The sequence below is a fragment of the Tripterygium wilfordii genome, chromosome 10 (genome assembly GCF_013401445.1).
Source record: "Tripterygium wilfordii isolate XIE 37 chromosome 10, ASM1340144v1, whole genome shotgun sequence".
NCBI classification, from domain to species: domain Eukaryota; kingdom Viridiplantae; phylum Streptophyta; class Magnoliopsida; order Celastrales; family Celastraceae; genus Tripterygium; species Tripterygium wilfordii.
This window is the reverse complement of record NC_052241.1, coordinates 10,957,661-10,974,990: the sequence shown is the minus strand read 5'-3', so window position 1 is coordinate 10,974,990 and position 17,330 is coordinate 10,957,661. Positions and strand designations below refer to the sequence as shown.

The window sequence follows — 17,330 nt, the reverse complement described above, 5'->3', positions numbered from 1 at the left end:
CTTCCAAAAGCTGCAAATCTTCTATTGCTTTGTGTCGTGGTTTCAATGGAACTTCATGTCATGGACTATTTTTTCAGAGATTTGTAAATGAGGCTGCAAATACCAGACGAAATGGTTCTCTGGGAGGCACTGTCTTCGGGGAAAAAGAAACATGCTGCCACAGATCCATCAAACAAAGTAACAAATCCAAATCACTAATTACGTCCACTTTAACATAAAAATCATAACAAAACTCTTCACCGCCAAAGTTTTCCTTCTCCGGAGCGGAGTTCAAAATATTTTGATTGCCCCACCAGATTTTCAGTATAGAAGAGAAGCCCTATCATGGAAATTTAAATATCATAATCAATAAGTGGAAACAGAAATATTCACAAGCAAAGGCATGTACCCAAGGAGAAGGAGGAGAAGGTCAACTAAAATAAGCACCACTACCTACCAGACTTCTGAAAATCATGCAGCCAGTTGCCAAGACCTCTTTAAGGAATCTTGTTTGTATTTTCTTTGTCAACTCTCTTCATCTACAAGAATGGTCGACTCATTCCCAATTCCAAGGTCCAGGAGAGTTGCCATTCCATCATCGAGCAAGATTGGTAGAGGGCTGCCCTGCATCCATCAAATTTTTCCCATGTCAACATTGTAGGCCAACATATTTGAACTGTGAGAAGAAGTAATAACAAGAGTCAACTTTTATCTTCATATTTATATTCCATTTAGGCATTGATTTCAAGAAATGCAGTGGCAATATACAACAAATACTGGAATTTTGCAGAGTGATTAAAAATTCCTGACAAGCCCTTTATCAGGTCCTCTGAAACTATTAAAAAGTTGGAACTGCGAGTTCAGATGAGCCATCAACTATCACTTTGGAATTAAACATTTTTCCTTTTCTATTTGTTCTACTGGAAGAGCTAAATCATCATCATCAAATTGTGTACTTTTTCTAGACCCATAATCATCAACACTCATTGATAGGTAAGTGACAAGTTAGAAAGACAAACCTTTTCCAGCAGAAATATTTTTGGCTTGATGGACTTCAGCTTGAAAAAGCTTTCACAAAGAATTTTAAGCTTGCCAACCTATCATGAGTTCAGTTAGAAAGAAACTTCCAAATACAATATATCAGAGATATAACATGGAAAAGAGGTTGGGAGTTGACCGTGGTAGTGGCTGGCAATTTTTTTGTTAACGGAGGTTTCTCACCGATGGATGCACCCACACATTTCAGAGTAACAGCTGCACATGCAAGCCTAATGTCAACATTATCATAGCAAGTCCATAGAAGCATCTGAAAAGTTATGAGATTCATACATAGGAGTCCTGAAGCCATTTTCTGTGGGCCAGCTGTTCCAATTGACGGTCTTTCATCCTCAATGCCATGAAAACTCTGAAGCTCAGTAAACCTGTAATTAAGTTTCATTATAGTACGGAAGAACATTTTTTATTCAAGAACAACTAAAATATTTCAACTACAAATAGGAAAAGCTTGGTGGTGTTCTGCAAAAGGCTGGGTTGAATTCCAATATCTAAAAATAAGGACATGAGCGGTTGGTCAACATGGGCTATGACCTCCAAGCCTGAATTCCCTAAGTTCTGAAAATTTATACAGCCAAGTTTTCATAAATTTGAAGCCAAGTAATATAGATACCACCACTTGTAGAATGTTTCAGTAAATATAGATGCCACATTTTCCATATAGATTCTAGTACTCTTCGCTATGTATCAGTAAATATGCTTGATATCATTCCCTGTAAATTCTGCATAACCTTCAAGTGGCAATGACTGGCGTAAGTTTTGGATTGGCAATGACTAAACGAACAGGACCACCACCGCATTAAGTTACCTTGGATGGAGCTTTTTCATCTCTTCTGGATTGTCATGAAAGTTTGACATTACTAGACGGACATAACTGCAAAAAAAAAAAAATGTTCTCAGTCAAATATAACCTAATATATCATAACCACCATCGCCTACTCTTAGTGAGACAGGTACGCTTTCATTTTCGACCACAAATCTTGCAAATGATAAATCACAATGAAATAGCGTAGATACCCAAAAGAATCAAACTTGAAAATTAACTGTTACATATACTCAAAATAGTCTTCCCACACCTTAGGTTTTAGGGATATCTTGAATTAACCATTGAAAGAAGAAGAAAAAGACCCAGCCCCTATTTCAGTTTCAAGAAACAGTTATAACTGGATCTCTCTCTTTCTCTCTCACACACACACTCATAGCCAGGGACCAGGGTAATAACTAAGATGTTAGTGGGAAAAAGAAATCAATAAAGAAAAATACATGCTTTCTTTCTCTACTCAATAACAAGTGAGGTTAGTTCTCCTCAGCATAAAAGAAGTGAAATCATTATCCTTGAAGGCCAAAACAGGGATAGACTAAATGCTTTTGCTATATTTGTTCTGTTACCAGTGAAAACATGGATCTATATAGCCTGGTGGAGGTTTGATTTGGTTGGGGGTAGCGGCACGAAAACTTTATGCTGGTCACCATCTTAGAACGAAATGGCAATACATGCCACTGTAATTTAGGATTGATAATTACATGCTCCCTAAGGTTTAGATTAAAATCAGAATCACGAGATATTTGAACATTTTAGCGAAATTTGAAGTAGAGAATGTTTACTGGGTGTCCGACATCAGCAATACTTCGAAAGAGCAATTTTTTACCAAAAGAAGGTTAAAAAAAGTACATAAACAAGAAAGAAAATTCAAATAAGAACTCTTGGCAGCAAAAAGGCGTATTATTTCCCTAAAAGCTGAATAAACCGGTGTTGGAAGAAACATGTACCGGATTTCAGACTCCTTCCTTTCACGAGGGCTTACCTGAAGATTTATTAGACAAGATAAAGTCAAATTCACAAGCAGCTTGTAAGGAGCCAAAGATCCATGCTGTAGTTATAAAAAAGAAGAAGAAGAAGAAGATACATGCTCTATAGAACTTTTAGGTCTTACCTCGCTCCCATTAAGCGTTTCAACTTTTGCCAGTCTTGCAACTAAAACAAATCTAGGAAGACCACCTCTCCCAGGGTCAGCAATTGGATTTTCAGAAAGCCTGATATCCTGAATGCAAGAAGAGGGGGGGGGGGGATAATCGGTATATGAGTGAATTACTAACAGTTCATTTCAATTCTTCAGTCTTTTTATTTTATTTGTCCACATACATGCATGAGAGGAAGGAAATAATAATATCTTTTTGCGCCATCAGTTATGGGGAAAGATACATGCAAACATGTGGCCCAGTGGTTAAGTTGCAGGTGCAACTTAGAGGTCACATATTCAAACCCCAAAAACAATCTCCCCACATATTATGCACGGGAAGGCCACATACATCTTGCATGTCCACAACCCCCCACCCATTGTGGGAGTCTTGTGCAATGGAATTGTTTACCTTTTTAGTTATGGGGAAAGATATACAACAGGTGGAAAGTAAAAAAAAAAGCCGCAAATTAGCATTGTTAATACTTGGAGGATGGAATATAGAGAAAGAAGAAAATTGAATGACTAATTGACTACAAATTGTTTTCCATAATTATTTTTATTTTAATATAGACACCGAATACAGCCCTCTAAAATGGATGTCATGCTGTCTGGTGACAATATGTGATATGCTTGTGGATCTGCTTCTTTTCTTTCCTGGTTCTGGGCTAAGGACCTGCTTGTTGCTGAATATCAAGAAAAAATTAATTAGGGACTCACTTCATAAGTTCTTACCACCAATTTAGGGAATGAATTTAAAGTGTCAATTGAGGCCACGTCCTCAATGTTGTTGCCTCCTGAAGCATACAAGAAGTAAGCAACAAATCAGAAACATTGAAGAAAAAAGAAAAAAAGTACCAAGATAAAGGAAGTATATGAGCGCAAAGAAAGTAAGTTACCAACAAGAAGGGAACGTAAATTATGAAATGGCCTATGAGTACTTTCATGGTATTCAGAGCCACTAAGAAGTTCACATATCACCTCACTACCAGGGTAACAGATGTGTTTCAAATTATTTTTGTTCAAATGGAGCTGCTCCAAGCTGAAAGCAAGAATCACATGGTACCAGTTACTAACAAAATTTGGGGGTCCAAAATGAAAATACCAGTGCAAATTCCAGATGGAAGGTTGCACACTCTTTCTAACCTTTTTAGCTGAGAAAGCTTTAAGATTTCATTCCATTCAGCTATACAGTTATTTTCCAAATTCAAAAGACGCAAAGAATCAAATCCATGAACAGTGGATTGGGAATTCAGCTGCAATTAAAAATACAGGCATAACATCAAATAACACCAAGTTATAAATTAAACTGGTGTGTGAGAAATAGCGCAAAACACAAAATGCACTACATGAGCGAGGAAGGCATAAAACTCATAAATACATAATTCATAATCGTAAAGAGCATTGAATTTGCATGTATACATCCCACTAATTTCTGCATCATTCATTGAACATATCTTTAATCTTAAGTTCTATAAAGATTAGCACCTTTGTTCTAATGTGGCATTCTACTTCGTCTGCAGCCTTATAGAAGAATCTAACATTGACCATTTCACATCTGAAAGCTGCAGTATGTCCACATATCTATTTGTGTGCATTTTGCAGGTGACAGATGGGGGATAAGCGACTTCTTTCCCAGAGCACAGCTCTCTAACCATTCAATTAGCTCAGGTTTTATTAAAAAGTTAAGAATCAATGAAGTGTAAAAGTATCTTTCTAGCTAAGATTTCACAAAGTGGCTTGAGTTCTTTCTACTTTTCTCTCTCTAGCAAGACCATTAAATTTACAACTCAATGCTTTCAGTGGTGCCAACCCCCCAAAAATTAACTCAATGCTTTCACCTTTTTATCTCGATTGTATTATACTAGCCACTTAATCACAAAGGGAAGAAAAAAAATAGTGTTTTGTTCTCTTTGATTTTTTTTTAAGTTTCAAAACGGGAAAAAAATACTATTAAAACGACAACATCCTTGTTATCTTATTAATTTGTGTTTGTCCTTCACCACCAGTCTATTATTTTGCCATAAGGCCCGAAAAGGTAAGCCCTATTATTTTTCTATCAAAAATTATGATGACAGCGTCACAACAGAGAGCTTTAGAATATCCAAGCCGAATCACAATGCCAGTTCTACCAATACCAAAAATAGGAGATTTAAACAAGAACCACCTCTATTGTGCCTATGCCATTTCCCATAAGATGCAGCTCCTCAAGAGCTGGCAACAGATTTTTAAGAATTTCAACCTGCCATTTGAAAAGGAAAAAAAAAAGACTCAGTAATAAAGAATGATGTAGTGATGTTGCGGAAAAAGTAAAAGTACGGAAAAGGGGGAAAAATCAGCAATAAAATAGAATAGTGGCAAACCTGTGCCCAATGTATGCCAGTATTGTTTAAAACTAAAATCCGGATACTTTTTAGATGTGGAAGCCCGCCGATATTGAGTGACATTAGATTGTAAGATAAGTTAAGGGCTGCAAGGGCAGGTAACTGTTCACATATGATGCCTACATCCTGCGAGAAAGAATGATAACAACAGAACGAGAATTGGCATGAAGCAACAACCAGTAAAAAATGGCTCAGTTTTAGAAGAAGCTTTAATACACAAGGCAAGCTCCTAAATTTAGAGAAAACAACAAAGATTATCAGTAATGCAATTAGATGAACAAATGCAAACTTTGCTAAAATCGAAAACATACCTTCCACTCAGAGAGCAGATTTCCTGTCAGGTCAAGCTCCTTTAGATCTGCAACAAAAGGCATAAAAATTTTAGTGACACAACTGTAAAAATCAGTATCTGCTACTCATCAAGCAACACATGCTCAGACAAAACCCTTCATTTTAGGCTATTGCGTCTAACGAGGGGAAGAAAAAAAAAATAAAGGCCTGCTTAGGTGGGCCTTTGAACTTGTTGACACAGGGGAAATAAGATATGAGGGTGCATGGTCTAGCTAGCATGCAGGCAAGTACTGCAATCATATAAACAATGTACCAAACTCAGTATTCAAACATTATTATTTACCATAGCTTTAAACAGCCACATTACACAGGAGTGCTTCACATGGCATTTCTAATGAACAATGTGGGAAAAACCGATGTATTGACATGATACAAGGTACATGATAGGTTTAACTGTTTAAGTAAATGAAATGAATGAAGCGTAGTGACAATTAAAAGCAATACCAATATACTGTGCGTTTACAGATAACAAAAAAGATTAAAATGTCTCAAGTTCACCTCGTTAGATGACCTTCATGACAAATGGCACCTCAAGATTATGCCACCCAATAATTTGGAGGACAAGCAATTATAAAATTCCAGTTCATAGACACCCAAGTAGTAACTTACCAATAATAGAGGTTACCTAATAGTCAAAGCTCGAATCTTTTTAATACATATGTTTGGATAAAAAAATGGCAAACACTACAAATATGGTTGATGTTTGAATGAACTATAACAAAAATCTAGAATTATTCTTTTGCTTCCCTTTTTTCCCTTAATGGAAGTTGCATTCGCGTTTCCCTGGAATAAGCAAAATGCTGGTTTTCTCTTCAATAAAGTATTAAACAATGAGCAACTACTGCCTAATGATGGAAGCGAAAGTGAGTCGAGGGAAACTAACTTGGCAAAATGCTACTGATGTCCCATGGATCTCCATGAGTGCTAACACCCATATAGAATAATGAAGCATTTGTCAACTCTTCAAATCGACTTAGCTGGTCTTGAATCTTCTCTTTACCAAGAAGCTGAACAGATACACGCTTATTGCTGGCTGAAAGCACATACATTTCATCTACAACAAAATATGAGTAATTGATTAAAAAAAAAGACAGAACTCAACAAAATATCAGTAAGTTTACGCTTCTTGAATAAACTAAAAACCCAAAATGTTCAATCAAAAGCTCAAGATACCCTCTTCTTCTTGAGTGGATTCCGCTTTGTATCTGAGGTCGAGTGCCTGAAGCAGAGAAATGCCCGAACTCAGATTCTGTGTCCGGACGAAGGAAGCAGACCGTTCGGATCGTGCCTGAAAGTATCGGACCCCGTTAATTGATCCATCGTTCTTGCCTTCGCCGTTGTCCCAATCGACCCCGACCCAGGTACCCGAATAGCCCTCCACGGGCCCCACGTACTTCACAGTTCCTACACGGCGGGAATCGGTGGATGAGTGGACCCGCTGATCAAGCCTAAACTGAGACTCGGGAGCTTGGCCTTGCATTTGTACGCAGTATTAAATTCTTGTAATGTTGGTTGACATGAAGAGTGTATGAGACCGAAAGAGAACGAGGGCGAAGGAGACGTTGGTTGATATTCTTATCAAATTTCTGTAGTGTAGCAAAAACATTTATACACCTTCTCCAAAATAAAAATAAAAATAAAAACATTTATACACGGGCCTTACTTAGATAAAGAGAGTGGGCCAAGCACGGACTCATGGCTTCAATTTTCAGCCAGAAATGGCCCAAATTCTGCCCAGCCCAAGCTTTGGGAGGGCCTACCCGGAAGCTTTAAAAGACCCAACACGACCACACAAAACCAAGTATCACAAAGGGACCAGCACAACTAAATTGATCATGATATCACACACTCAAATGAAATATCACCGGAAAACCCAAAAAAGAATTATATCATTGGTGCTTTACCAATATATCATCAAATATGAGTTCAATCACCTGATTGTATCAAATGCTACATTCCCGAAAGAGTAACCTCTTACAACAGAAATGAATGGTGAATGCTCCTTGTACAAACAGAATGGTATAATTTTATTCATGAAAAAATAAATTATTAACTCGCAATGCGCGAGACAGCCGCCAAATGCTGCAATATGGAATGGACAAAAAAAAAATGGTGTTTTAAGCAGTTGATTCCTTCAAATATGCAATAAGGTCAGCACGGTCCTGTGGCTTCTTCAATCCAGGGAATATCATCTTTGTTCCTGGCATAAACTGCATAACGAAAATTGCAGTGAACCCTGTGAGCTTGCAATACTAAATAGCAAATAAGAGTGAGCAAGACATCCACAATCACGGTTTCAAAACATGGATCAATGTCAAACTAAACAAGAAAATTCAACTTGGCATCCTCAAGAAGACATGACATTTTTTAACAAGTTAAACTTCATCAATGCAGGGGAGTTGTAAGAGTCCATATTTTGTTCTATCCTGAGAGCCCTACCAAATTTACTAGTTAATTGAAACAAAAGAAAATGACTTGACTAAAGTTTTCATAAACAACAGCTTCTCAATACAACACATCCTTACGAAGTCTTCATTTCAAAACAAATAAAGGCAAAAGAATTTATGAATACTAATTACTACAACAGAAGCAATACATAAACCCTGAAAGGCTGAAACAGTCTAAACTACTTCATGCATCACTGGATCGTTATAATGTACTACCACCATGAACCAACATGCACAAAATTCACATAAAGAAGGCTATCTCAATACATCATTGGTTCACTAGATGAAGGTCACTACGAGTCCTTGCCCGCACTGCTATTCATGATGTTCATGTATCAACAGCGCAACAAGTGAACCAATAGTATATGCACACCATAAATTTACAACCATAACATTGAGAATGGATGCATCAGTGAATCATACCTTCTTGGGGTTCAGCAAATAATCGTACAAAGACTTTTCCTCCCATATAACAGCCATGTTCTTGTTAGCAGAAGAATAAGAATACCCAGCACCTGTGCCAGACTGCCTTCCAAACAGGCCATTCAGATTGGGTCCTGAAATTCAAAAGTTCAAACAAACAACATCAGAAAGCCAGTTTACACAGGTTTCAGAGCAAATTTTCTTACTAATCAATGCGACATGGTTACAAAGATCGCTTACAGAAACATTCCCAAAACATTAAGCATTCAAACAAGATTATTACGTCCGTCCTATCCTATTATCATCAATAACTTCTGGATTTAATATGTATCTTTAAATCAAATCAGATAAGCCTTCCATTTGATTAGATTTACCATCAATAGCTATGTAATATGTTTCCTTAAAACCAAATCACGGGAACCTTTCTTCTGATTAAATAAAGTCTTCGCAGTTGATTACAGAGAAGCAAAAACCTAGAATCTATATCTTTCCAACCTTTATTTTCTTCTTCTAATCTAACTACAAGCAACAAAGGGAAACACGAACTCGTATGCATACAAGCTAAAGTAAACTAAAAAAAAAAAGGCAAACAAGTAACCACATTATCGCCCTAATATTAGGTTGGATATACTAATCACTCCACTTTAAATGCCCACACAAGATATACGCAACAGAGATTCAAACAAGGGACGCCAATAACACCATAAAATCGCTAATTCCGATACTTATAGTCGAATAATTTGACAATAAAAGGCAATGAAGAGTACATCAACCCTAACATTCCAATCTATAAGATCCAGACAACGAACAGCGCATCAACAACATTAATCAATAAAAAGGAAAAAAGGAAAGAGACGGACCTTGCTTATGACCGGCACCTTTGTCGACGGTGTGGCACTGAGCGCACTTAGTCCTGAAGATCTTATCTCCAGATTTTGTATCGCCAGGAGGAGCTTGATCGAACGACGCCATTTCTTCCTTCTCCTTCTGTGTCTCTGCTTTCTGTTCTGTTTTGTTGTTTTTGGTTTTTGGCGGCGATTGTATGATTCTTGGGGTTTTTGTTTCACCAACCAAAAATTGGAATATTCTAGATCCCTTTGATATGGAAATTCAAAAAATTACACGTGTCACCTTTCTAATGGTGGATAATTCCAAAAGTACCAATTGCGGGTGGGTGTACGGGCCAGGCCCAAGAACAAGTCACTACTCACTGGGTTTGGACAGGCCAAGCCCATCACTGAAAATTCATCCCAAAACCCAACAATTTTTAATCACCTGCTAACGACTACAAAGCGTTCAATGCACCTCCGGCGTCCTCGCAAACCCTCTGAAACCTCACCAACAAGAAGCTCAGGTACTTCTGGTACTGCAGGCATACTCTTTTCTCTCCCTACTCTCAATTTCCGGTTTCAAAAACCCTAATTTCCCGTAGATCCTCCTTTAACCCGAATCAATCCTCACATCCTCTCGTTTTCTTAAATCCCTCAACTGGTTCTTCCACAATTTTATCTGAAACAAACCCATCTCCTCGGTCTGTATGATTTTTAAGTTTTTATAGGTATAGTGGTTGTAAAGTTTTATCCTTGATTCACTCGAATGGGGCATCTTCTTCTGTTTCTTCTAATCCCGGTCTTTCCAGAATTCGCGCTGATTCGTTCTTCAGATGGTATTCAACATCTTCTATCAGAAGTTCTAAATCTGAGGAAGTTGGGGTTGGTCAGACTATAATGTATGCTACTTCGAAACAAGTTTACTAGATTATTGAATTGATTAGAAGTAGTGATAGTGAGTTAGAGTCCAAATTAAGTTCAATGAGTGTTCACCTACCTCTTGCTTCTGTGACTCTGATTTTCCAGGTCTTGAATTTAGAGAAGGTGTCTGCATTGCGATTCTTTCATTGGATTAGGCATTGGCAGGCTGAATTTTACAGTAACTCTGATGTTTGCAGTTTAATGATTGATAATTGTGGTTGCTCGGGAGATTATATGACAATGAGTTCTCTTCTAAATGATTTTAGTCTGAAAGATTTTTGTCTTAACAAAAATGCTTTTGGGTTTTTGCCTGTTCTGGTATCAAGTAACGGATCATTGAAGAAATCTGTTGAGAGAGTGGTTAATCTGTTGAATAAAGTTAGAGGGTCTTCTCGAGCTTCAGGGATCCCTGCCTTGATCGAGATGCTTAGTGCCACGGCTTCCTTTGAAATGGCCTTGTTTGTTATCAAGAAAGCAAGGAAGAGAGTATCCTATTACAATATTTTGGTGGGAGAAAAAGTGTCGAAGGTTTGATTTCAATGGAGCCTGAGAGATACTTAATGAGATGAGGTAGGATAAATGTCCTCCACCTGCGCTGACTTATAATTACATACTAAGTAGTTATTGTACGATTGATAACTTTGGTGATGTTCATGAACTGCTTGAAGAAGTGGATGAAAGATTTTGTTCTCCAGATGCGATATAACCTTTGAGATTTTTATATGTCACTCTTGCGCGGCTGGAAAGTTAAACATTCCATCTCTTCTTTTGGACCAAATGGTGAAAAGGAGTGTTAAACCTCGGCTTACAACTCATGCTGCCTTTATCAAGGGATATTTCAGAGCAGAAAAATATGAGGAAGCCTACAATTATGTGATTGGTTCAAGCGAGAAGTACAAATGTGATAGCAATATGAACTACAGCTTGCTTGCAAGTCTTCATCTCAAGAAAGGAAATCTAGTTGTTGCGAGAAATATTTTATACGAAATGATAGATAAAGATCTAAGACCATATAATTATGTGTATAAAAAGGTGTTGAAGCACCTACAGAAGTCAGGCAGGGAAGATTTGGCTAGAGATATAAACAGCAGGTTCTCTAGTTTGAGTTTGGAATTGATGAAGGATGTTGGATTACTTTCATCTTGATTATTTATCTGTTGATTTTTTTTTAAAAATTCATCTATACTTCTTTTTCTGTTCTATATGCTGTTTTAGATGTCACCTATCTGAAAACTGTAATATTGCACCATTTGATAAATGTTGTTGAAGATTTGTAATCATAGCTATCTAATTTACTTGGAATGAGGCTCAAAAAAGCATTTTTCTCCTTGAGCTTTGTGACCTTTTTTGTATCTTGTTTTCGATTCCATTGATTGTATTGAACTTAATGTTTCGTTCTGCATATGGTGAAAATGACATGGAGGGATTGGCATCAATGGATGAATCAATAAATGGAAGTTCTTTTCTTGATAGACTTTTTCTTTTAATCTTCTTACGTGACGTAAGGTAATTTGTTGACTGTAGGTCATTGAATGGACATTCTTGAGTCATTAATCACTAGCTACTCTGTTTTATTTGAGGAAAACATGACAATTAGATAGCATTCAAGTAAATTACAGGGATGAGAATAGGAGATAGCCTGGTTGGTCAGGTTGTCTGCCCACGACCTTAAGGTCCAGGGTTTTTAAGGTCCAGGGTTCTATTCTCACCAGGGGGGTTTGGGATTTGGGTAGTTTTCCATCCGCAGTGATTGATATTATGTTTATGGGGGATCAAATTAGATGAAGTGGAATCCAACTAATCAAATTACGATTTTTTTTCCCCTTGTTCGCTATTGGTGTTAAAATCACTGAATTGACACAGCACCACACATTCTTTTGTATTAACTAATTTAATATTCAAAGGCAGAATCAAACATAACCCAGATATGGAGAACTTGAGAGCATAATAAAAAAAATAAAAAATAAAAAGCATGGAACATCTTTGAAGCAAATATCACTAGCATAGATTTGGGATTCCTTGTATAGTTTGTTTTGTGTTTGTATTTCTGATAACATTATTGTACAAAGTGGAGGCAGCACTGACATATGCATACAAATTGGTACACTAGACAGGCACAACATTCATAATCCATTTATATATGTGTATATGTATGTATGTATATATAGGCATGTATAAACTGATTAACGAGGGAGATATAGGAGTAATAAATTAGAAGAGATTAATCAATGGGTACAAAATGGGTGGTGAATTTGAGAGAGTTGAAGAAGGTGAGCATCATAGCTGCACCAATGGTGGTTGTCACAGTTTTGCTGCATCTTTTGCAGGTTGTTTCAGTAATGATGGTTGGTCACCTTGATCAACTCTCACTTTCTGGAGTCTCTATTGCCACTTCTTTCACAAGTGTCACCGGCTTCAGCATTCTTGTAATATCCTCTCTCCTTTTGCAGTAATACTAAGTTCTTGCCTTCATCACTATCAATTATTTTTCTCATATATGGTTGGGTTACAGTTTGGAATGGCTGGTGCATTGGAGACTCTGTGTGGGCAAGCCTATGGAGCAGAACAATATAAAAAGCTTGGAATTTACACTTTCTGTTCCATTATCTCTCTCATTCTGGTCTGCTTCCCAATATCTCTTCTCTGGATTTTCACAGACAAGCTACTGATTGTCATTGGACAAGACCAATCAGTTGCGCTCGTAGCTTGTAAATATGCATTCTGTCTTATCCCAAACTTGTTCTCATATGCAATTCTTCAGTCGTTAATTCGTTACTTCCAGACTCAGAGTTTGGTCCTTCCAATGCTCTTCAGTTCATTGGCAACTCTGTGTTTCCACATACCTCTTTGTTGGGTTTTAGTGTTTTAAGTTGAAATTGAGCATTGTTGGAGCTGCATTAGCTATCAGCTTATCGTATTGGTTGAATGTGATTTTCTTGGGTTGTACATGAAGTATTCTTCTGCTTGTGAGAAAACTAGAGCAACATTTAGTACTTATGAGGTATTCCGCGGAATTAGGAAATTCTTCTGCATTGCTATTCCTTCTGCATTGATGACCTGGTAATTCTCTTCATATATTTTTTTCAACCAAGAAATGGTCACCTACTAGGTTGCTAATTTTATCTTATTCTTTTTTGTTGTTTCTCAATTCAATTAGGCTTGAATGGTGGTCCTATGAGATTCTACTTCTGCTGTCTGGTCTGCTACCAAATCCAAAACTGGAGACTTCAGTGCTTTCTATATGGTATATTGCGATTCATATTTCACTATGTTTGCTGCATAAAGAAAAGGTGGAAACCTGAATTTTTCTTTTCAAATGTTCAGTTAATGCTTGTAATTCTTTTGTCTATGTAAAAAGCTTTACAGTAACTTACCTGCACTACTTCATACCATATGGCTTTGGAGCCACCATAAGGTTTGTTCTTATTCCCGTCTCAGAAAACATGTGTTCTGTCTTGATCCAGTCTAACATTCCCTAAACTGTTTTCCAGTACTCGGGTGTCGAACGAATGGCTGTCGTGGCAGTGATGCTTCTTGCAATCACAGAGGTGGTCATTGTAAGCACAATTATCCTCCGTTGCAGATACATTTTGGGTTATGCATTTAGCAGTGAGAAAGAAGTTGTGAATCATGTGGCAGATATGGTTCCTTTCATTTGCGTCTCAATGATCATGGATTGCTTACAAGCCGTACTGTCATCTAACTTATTTGGAATGTAAATGAGTATATACTGTTTTAGCTTTCTACTACTTCTGCATCAGGTGTTGCTAGGGGATGTGGGTTGCAGCATATTGGAGCCTATGTGAACCTTGGGGCATATTACCTGGTTGGAACTCCATTAGCTTCAGTATTAGCTTTTGTTCTCCATTTGAAAGGGAAGGGCCTTTTGATAGGGTTAACAACAGGATCATTTGTACAAGCAACTTTGCTAGCTCTCACAACCATTTTCACAAATTGGGAGAAACAGGTTTGTAATTCATGCCTTTATTTCTCCATTGTTCTGTTTACAGATAACATTGCTTATTCCTCGCAGAAACCACCTTACCCTTTTCCTTTTCTAACAGTGGAATTCACCCAATTACTCACCAAACAACTGACTTATGATTGATACTGCAGGCATCGAAAGCGAGAGAAGCTATAGATGAAGGAGATACCAAAGAAGATCATGAAGAAGAACCAAAAAATACTTTTAAATCCCCTGATGCCTTTGCTAATGAAGGCCCCTGAAACCTGCACTTAGAATACCAATTATCTTTCGATAGATTTGGCATATGGAGGATACAATCATACAAGACTACAAGGATATGTTCTCCGTCTCTCTTGTACAAAATTTAGGGGATATCTGAAGCCTAGTTCTTTTAGTTGAGGCACAAGTTAAGGCTAAAGTTGCATCAAGTGTGAAGTCAATATAGCATGTGTAATGATTTTATATGTTAAAGGCAGCAATATTGATACAAAGATCCCACATTCACTCATTCAGTGCCCTTTGTATCTTCGCCTGCAGACTTTCTCCTCCAGGTATCGTTTAGGGTTCTTGCCGAAACAGAGACCAGCTTGTTGGACGGTGTATTTTTCTCTTTGAACTTTTGTACGGGTGTGAAATTAAACTGAAATTTTTTTTTTTAATTACTTGAATTACTCGAATGAATGAATATTTACAACCTAGGAGGCTAGGAGGAACAATTTTATATAAACTCAACAACCAACAGCTAGCTTTTATCTCCTAAACTAAATAGAACAGAAAAATATAACTAAATCCCATAATTCTAGGACTTCAACATCTTATATACAGTCAACAGCTTTTTATCTCCTGAACTGAATATGAGATTTTTGTAAACAGTCTCACAGTTGCTTGCTTGCTGCTTCTTCATTCATATCCTCTTTTTTTTGACTTTTTGTGATCAGCTAATTAAATCCGTTGCAGGAAATCAAAATGAGTAGCACAAGGGCTAACGGATCAACCTTACCTCTTCACCAAGCATTTTTCTTCTAAATCAGGGATCCAATTCCAATTTCAATGCAGTGGAAGTGGAAGCCCATATCTGAAGGGAAAACGGCAGATTAATCCTTCGCTGCAGCCAGCTTGTCAAAGGGCTTCATCACTTGTCTCTATTATAGCTGATATTATGTTCTCAGGATTTGCAATTACAGCGAGGACAGAAACTGCTCCGATTCAGCGAGTAAACTTGTTGATCCAGAACCAGAATGAGATGATTAAGTCAGGTCGGTTGTTGGAGCCTTACAAAGGAAAACTGAACTGCTTTACCAGGGTAATCAAGAATGAAGGTATCATTTCTCAGTGGAGAGGCAACGGCTCATTAGATATGTCGGTGGAGTGGTAATGACAAAATTATATTTGATTTTTTTCGTTTTAGTTAAACCCTAAACTTGTCTTTCTTATCTGCTGCTTGAGCCTCATGAGTCATGCCTAGTTGTTATCTGTATGACAGGTCCTGAATCTTGCTTTTGAGAGCCATTTTATAATGAGTATTCGGAAATATTATACGATAGACAAAGACGGTTTCTGGAAATGGTTTGCAGGTGTCTCTTTGGCAGAGTGTGTTGCCGGTGCTACATGTGGTTTTTTACTCATCCGTTCTATTATGCCCATATATACACGCCTGGCCAATGATATCAAGACAGCCAGAGAGAGCAAGTGGCAGTTCAATGGTCTAGTTGATGTCTGCAAGAAAACCCTCAGATCCGATGGCATTGCCGGAATTTAATGTGGGTACAACATTTCAATTCTTGAAAGAATTTTGCATACCTGGGCCAGTATTGGGATTAATAAGGGAATGAACCCAGGGCTGTTTCTTGGATTGCAGGTTAGTAGAAACATAATTAACTAAGAACATACATATAAGTAGTAGTAGTAGTAGTATTAGTATTGCTGATCGAGAGTCTTAATTAGTATTTTAATGCATGCATTTGGTTCGTTCCAATTAAGTTTAGTCTGTTCTCTGTGATATGTGGATGAAAGTAAAGTTCATACGTACATTAATTGCTCGATCTGCAGAATAATTGGGTGCCGAACCGTTTACTATTTGAAGGGATTTGTCTTGCTGGTAGCTTGGCTACCCATTGAGTACCTACTATCTGTAGAAGGAGGATGATGACCTGCGGCAAAGGTGTCAAGTACAAGAGTTCGGTGGATGCATTCTCCCAAATCCTAAAAAAGGAGGGGTTTGCGTCCCTCTATAAGAATGTAGATGCACATATTCTTCTATATACTGGCAGAATTGGTGTTTTCATGGTCACTTTCTGTGTGATGGACGGGATCATTTCCTGGATGGAGGAGAAGGAGAAGAAAGAAGGATCTGGTGGTGGCGATCAATCTTCTTCCAGAATTATTGACATAAAATGGAGAACCAGTACTACAAGTACAAGGTGATTCAATTCCTTGAATGATCTGGAACTTGGCAGCTTATCCTATGATGGACTGGACTAAAGAAAGTATGTGTACGTACTTAAGCCTCATTTTCTCATATGAGGTCTCAGGTTTTAGATAATATTATTTATTGATGTTAAGTTACAATCGGGGTTTTTTTTTTTTATTGTTAGAATCTCTCCAAGACAAGGTTCATTGGTCTGGACCCATGCACCTCATTATTGGGAGTTTCCCTACACGGTATCAAGGCACTTCACTAACATGTTACTGGATGGCTCGAAAGTGGTGGCGAGAAATTTCGAACATAGAACCAATCCATGAGTTTACATAAAATACGAGTAACCAACTAGACCAACCTCTTAGAATTTACTATAGAGTGTAGAGCCGGTTGAATGGTGCATTTAGATCCCACGTGGTAGGAGTAGGTTAATAAGGTGGGACTAGCTAACACAAGGGACCATGTGATAAAAGTGTGGATCTAAACTTCAATAAAAGAAATCTCAAGTATCTTGGATGGATTGCTTGTTAACTGGTTCCTGCCAAAAGCTAAGGATCAAAACCAGATTGAATGTTGCCTTGGAAAAGTGAGAGAATGT

The 17,330-nt window shown here is 37.6% G+C and overlaps 4 protein-coding genes and 1 pseudogene across 5 annotated transcripts; 3 read left to right on the top strand and 2 right to left on the bottom strand.

Annotated features, from left to right (window-relative positions):
* Nucleotide 1: 1 nt before the first annotated feature.
* On the bottom strand, nucleotides 2–7,320 carry LOC120008121 (tubulin-folding cofactor E). 2 transcript variants are annotated; one of them, XM_038858645.1, is made up of 16 exons: nucleotides 6,899–7,320; nucleotides 6,609–6,779; nucleotides 5,686–5,732; nucleotides 5,354–5,500; nucleotides 5,158–5,232; nucleotides 4,137–4,246; nucleotides 3,890–4,032; nucleotides 3,726–3,787; nucleotides 2,967–3,074; nucleotides 2,803–2,837; nucleotides 1,841–1,906; nucleotides 1,309–1,400; nucleotides 1,157–1,233; nucleotides 999–1,076; nucleotides 433–603; nucleotides 2–319 (listed from the first exon to the last, which is right to left on the bottom strand). In XM_038858645.1, the coding sequence occupies exons 1-15, from the start codon at nucleotides 7,203–7,205 to the stop codon at nucleotides 505–507; spliced, it is 1,617 nt and encodes a 538-aa protein (XP_038714573.1). In that variant the 5' UTR covers nucleotides 7,206–7,320; the 3' UTR covers nucleotides 2–319; nucleotides 433–504. The 2 variants fall into 2 exon arrangements, with proteins under 2 accessions (XP_038714573.1, XP_038714572.1); XM_038858644.1 differs by having other exon boundaries at nucleotides 437–603.
* A 272-nt stretch (nucleotides 7,321–7,592) lies between these two features.
* Nucleotides 7,593–9,632, bottom strand: LOC120007877 (cytochrome c-like). The gene is made up of 3 exons (XM_038858351.1): nucleotides 9,456–9,632; nucleotides 8,596–8,729; nucleotides 7,593–7,935 (listed from the first exon to the last, which is right to left on the bottom strand). Exons 1-3 carry the CDS (start codon nucleotides 9,565–9,567, stop codon nucleotides 7,843–7,845), a joined length of 339 nt encoding a protein of 112 aa, XP_038714279.1. The 5' UTR covers nucleotides 9,568–9,632; the 3' UTR covers nucleotides 7,593–7,842.
* A 262-nt stretch (nucleotides 9,633–9,894) lies between these two features.
* Nucleotides 9,895–11,623, top strand: LOC120007404. The gene is made up of 5 exons (XM_038857594.1): nucleotides 9,895–10,001; nucleotides 10,154–10,343; nucleotides 10,452–10,874; nucleotides 11,094–11,451; nucleotides 11,562–11,623. Exons 1-5 carry the CDS (start codon nucleotides 9,895–9,897, stop codon nucleotides 11,621–11,623), a joined length of 1,140 nt encoding a protein of 379 aa, XP_038713522.1.
* Nucleotides 11,624–12,427: 804 nt separating this feature from the next.
* Nucleotides 12,428–15,673, top strand: LOC120007112 (annotated as a pseudogene).
* On the top strand, nucleotides 14,767–16,072 carry LOC120007402 (ADP,ATP carrier protein 2, mitochondrial-like). Its single transcript, XM_038857593.1, has 3 exons — nucleotides 14,767–14,864; nucleotides 15,370–15,616; nucleotides 15,797–16,072. The coding sequence occupies exons 1-3, from the start codon at nucleotides 14,767–14,769 to the stop codon at nucleotides 16,070–16,072; spliced, it is 621 nt and encodes a 206-aa protein (XP_038713521.1).
* Nucleotides 16,073–17,330: the final 1,258 nt, after the last annotated feature.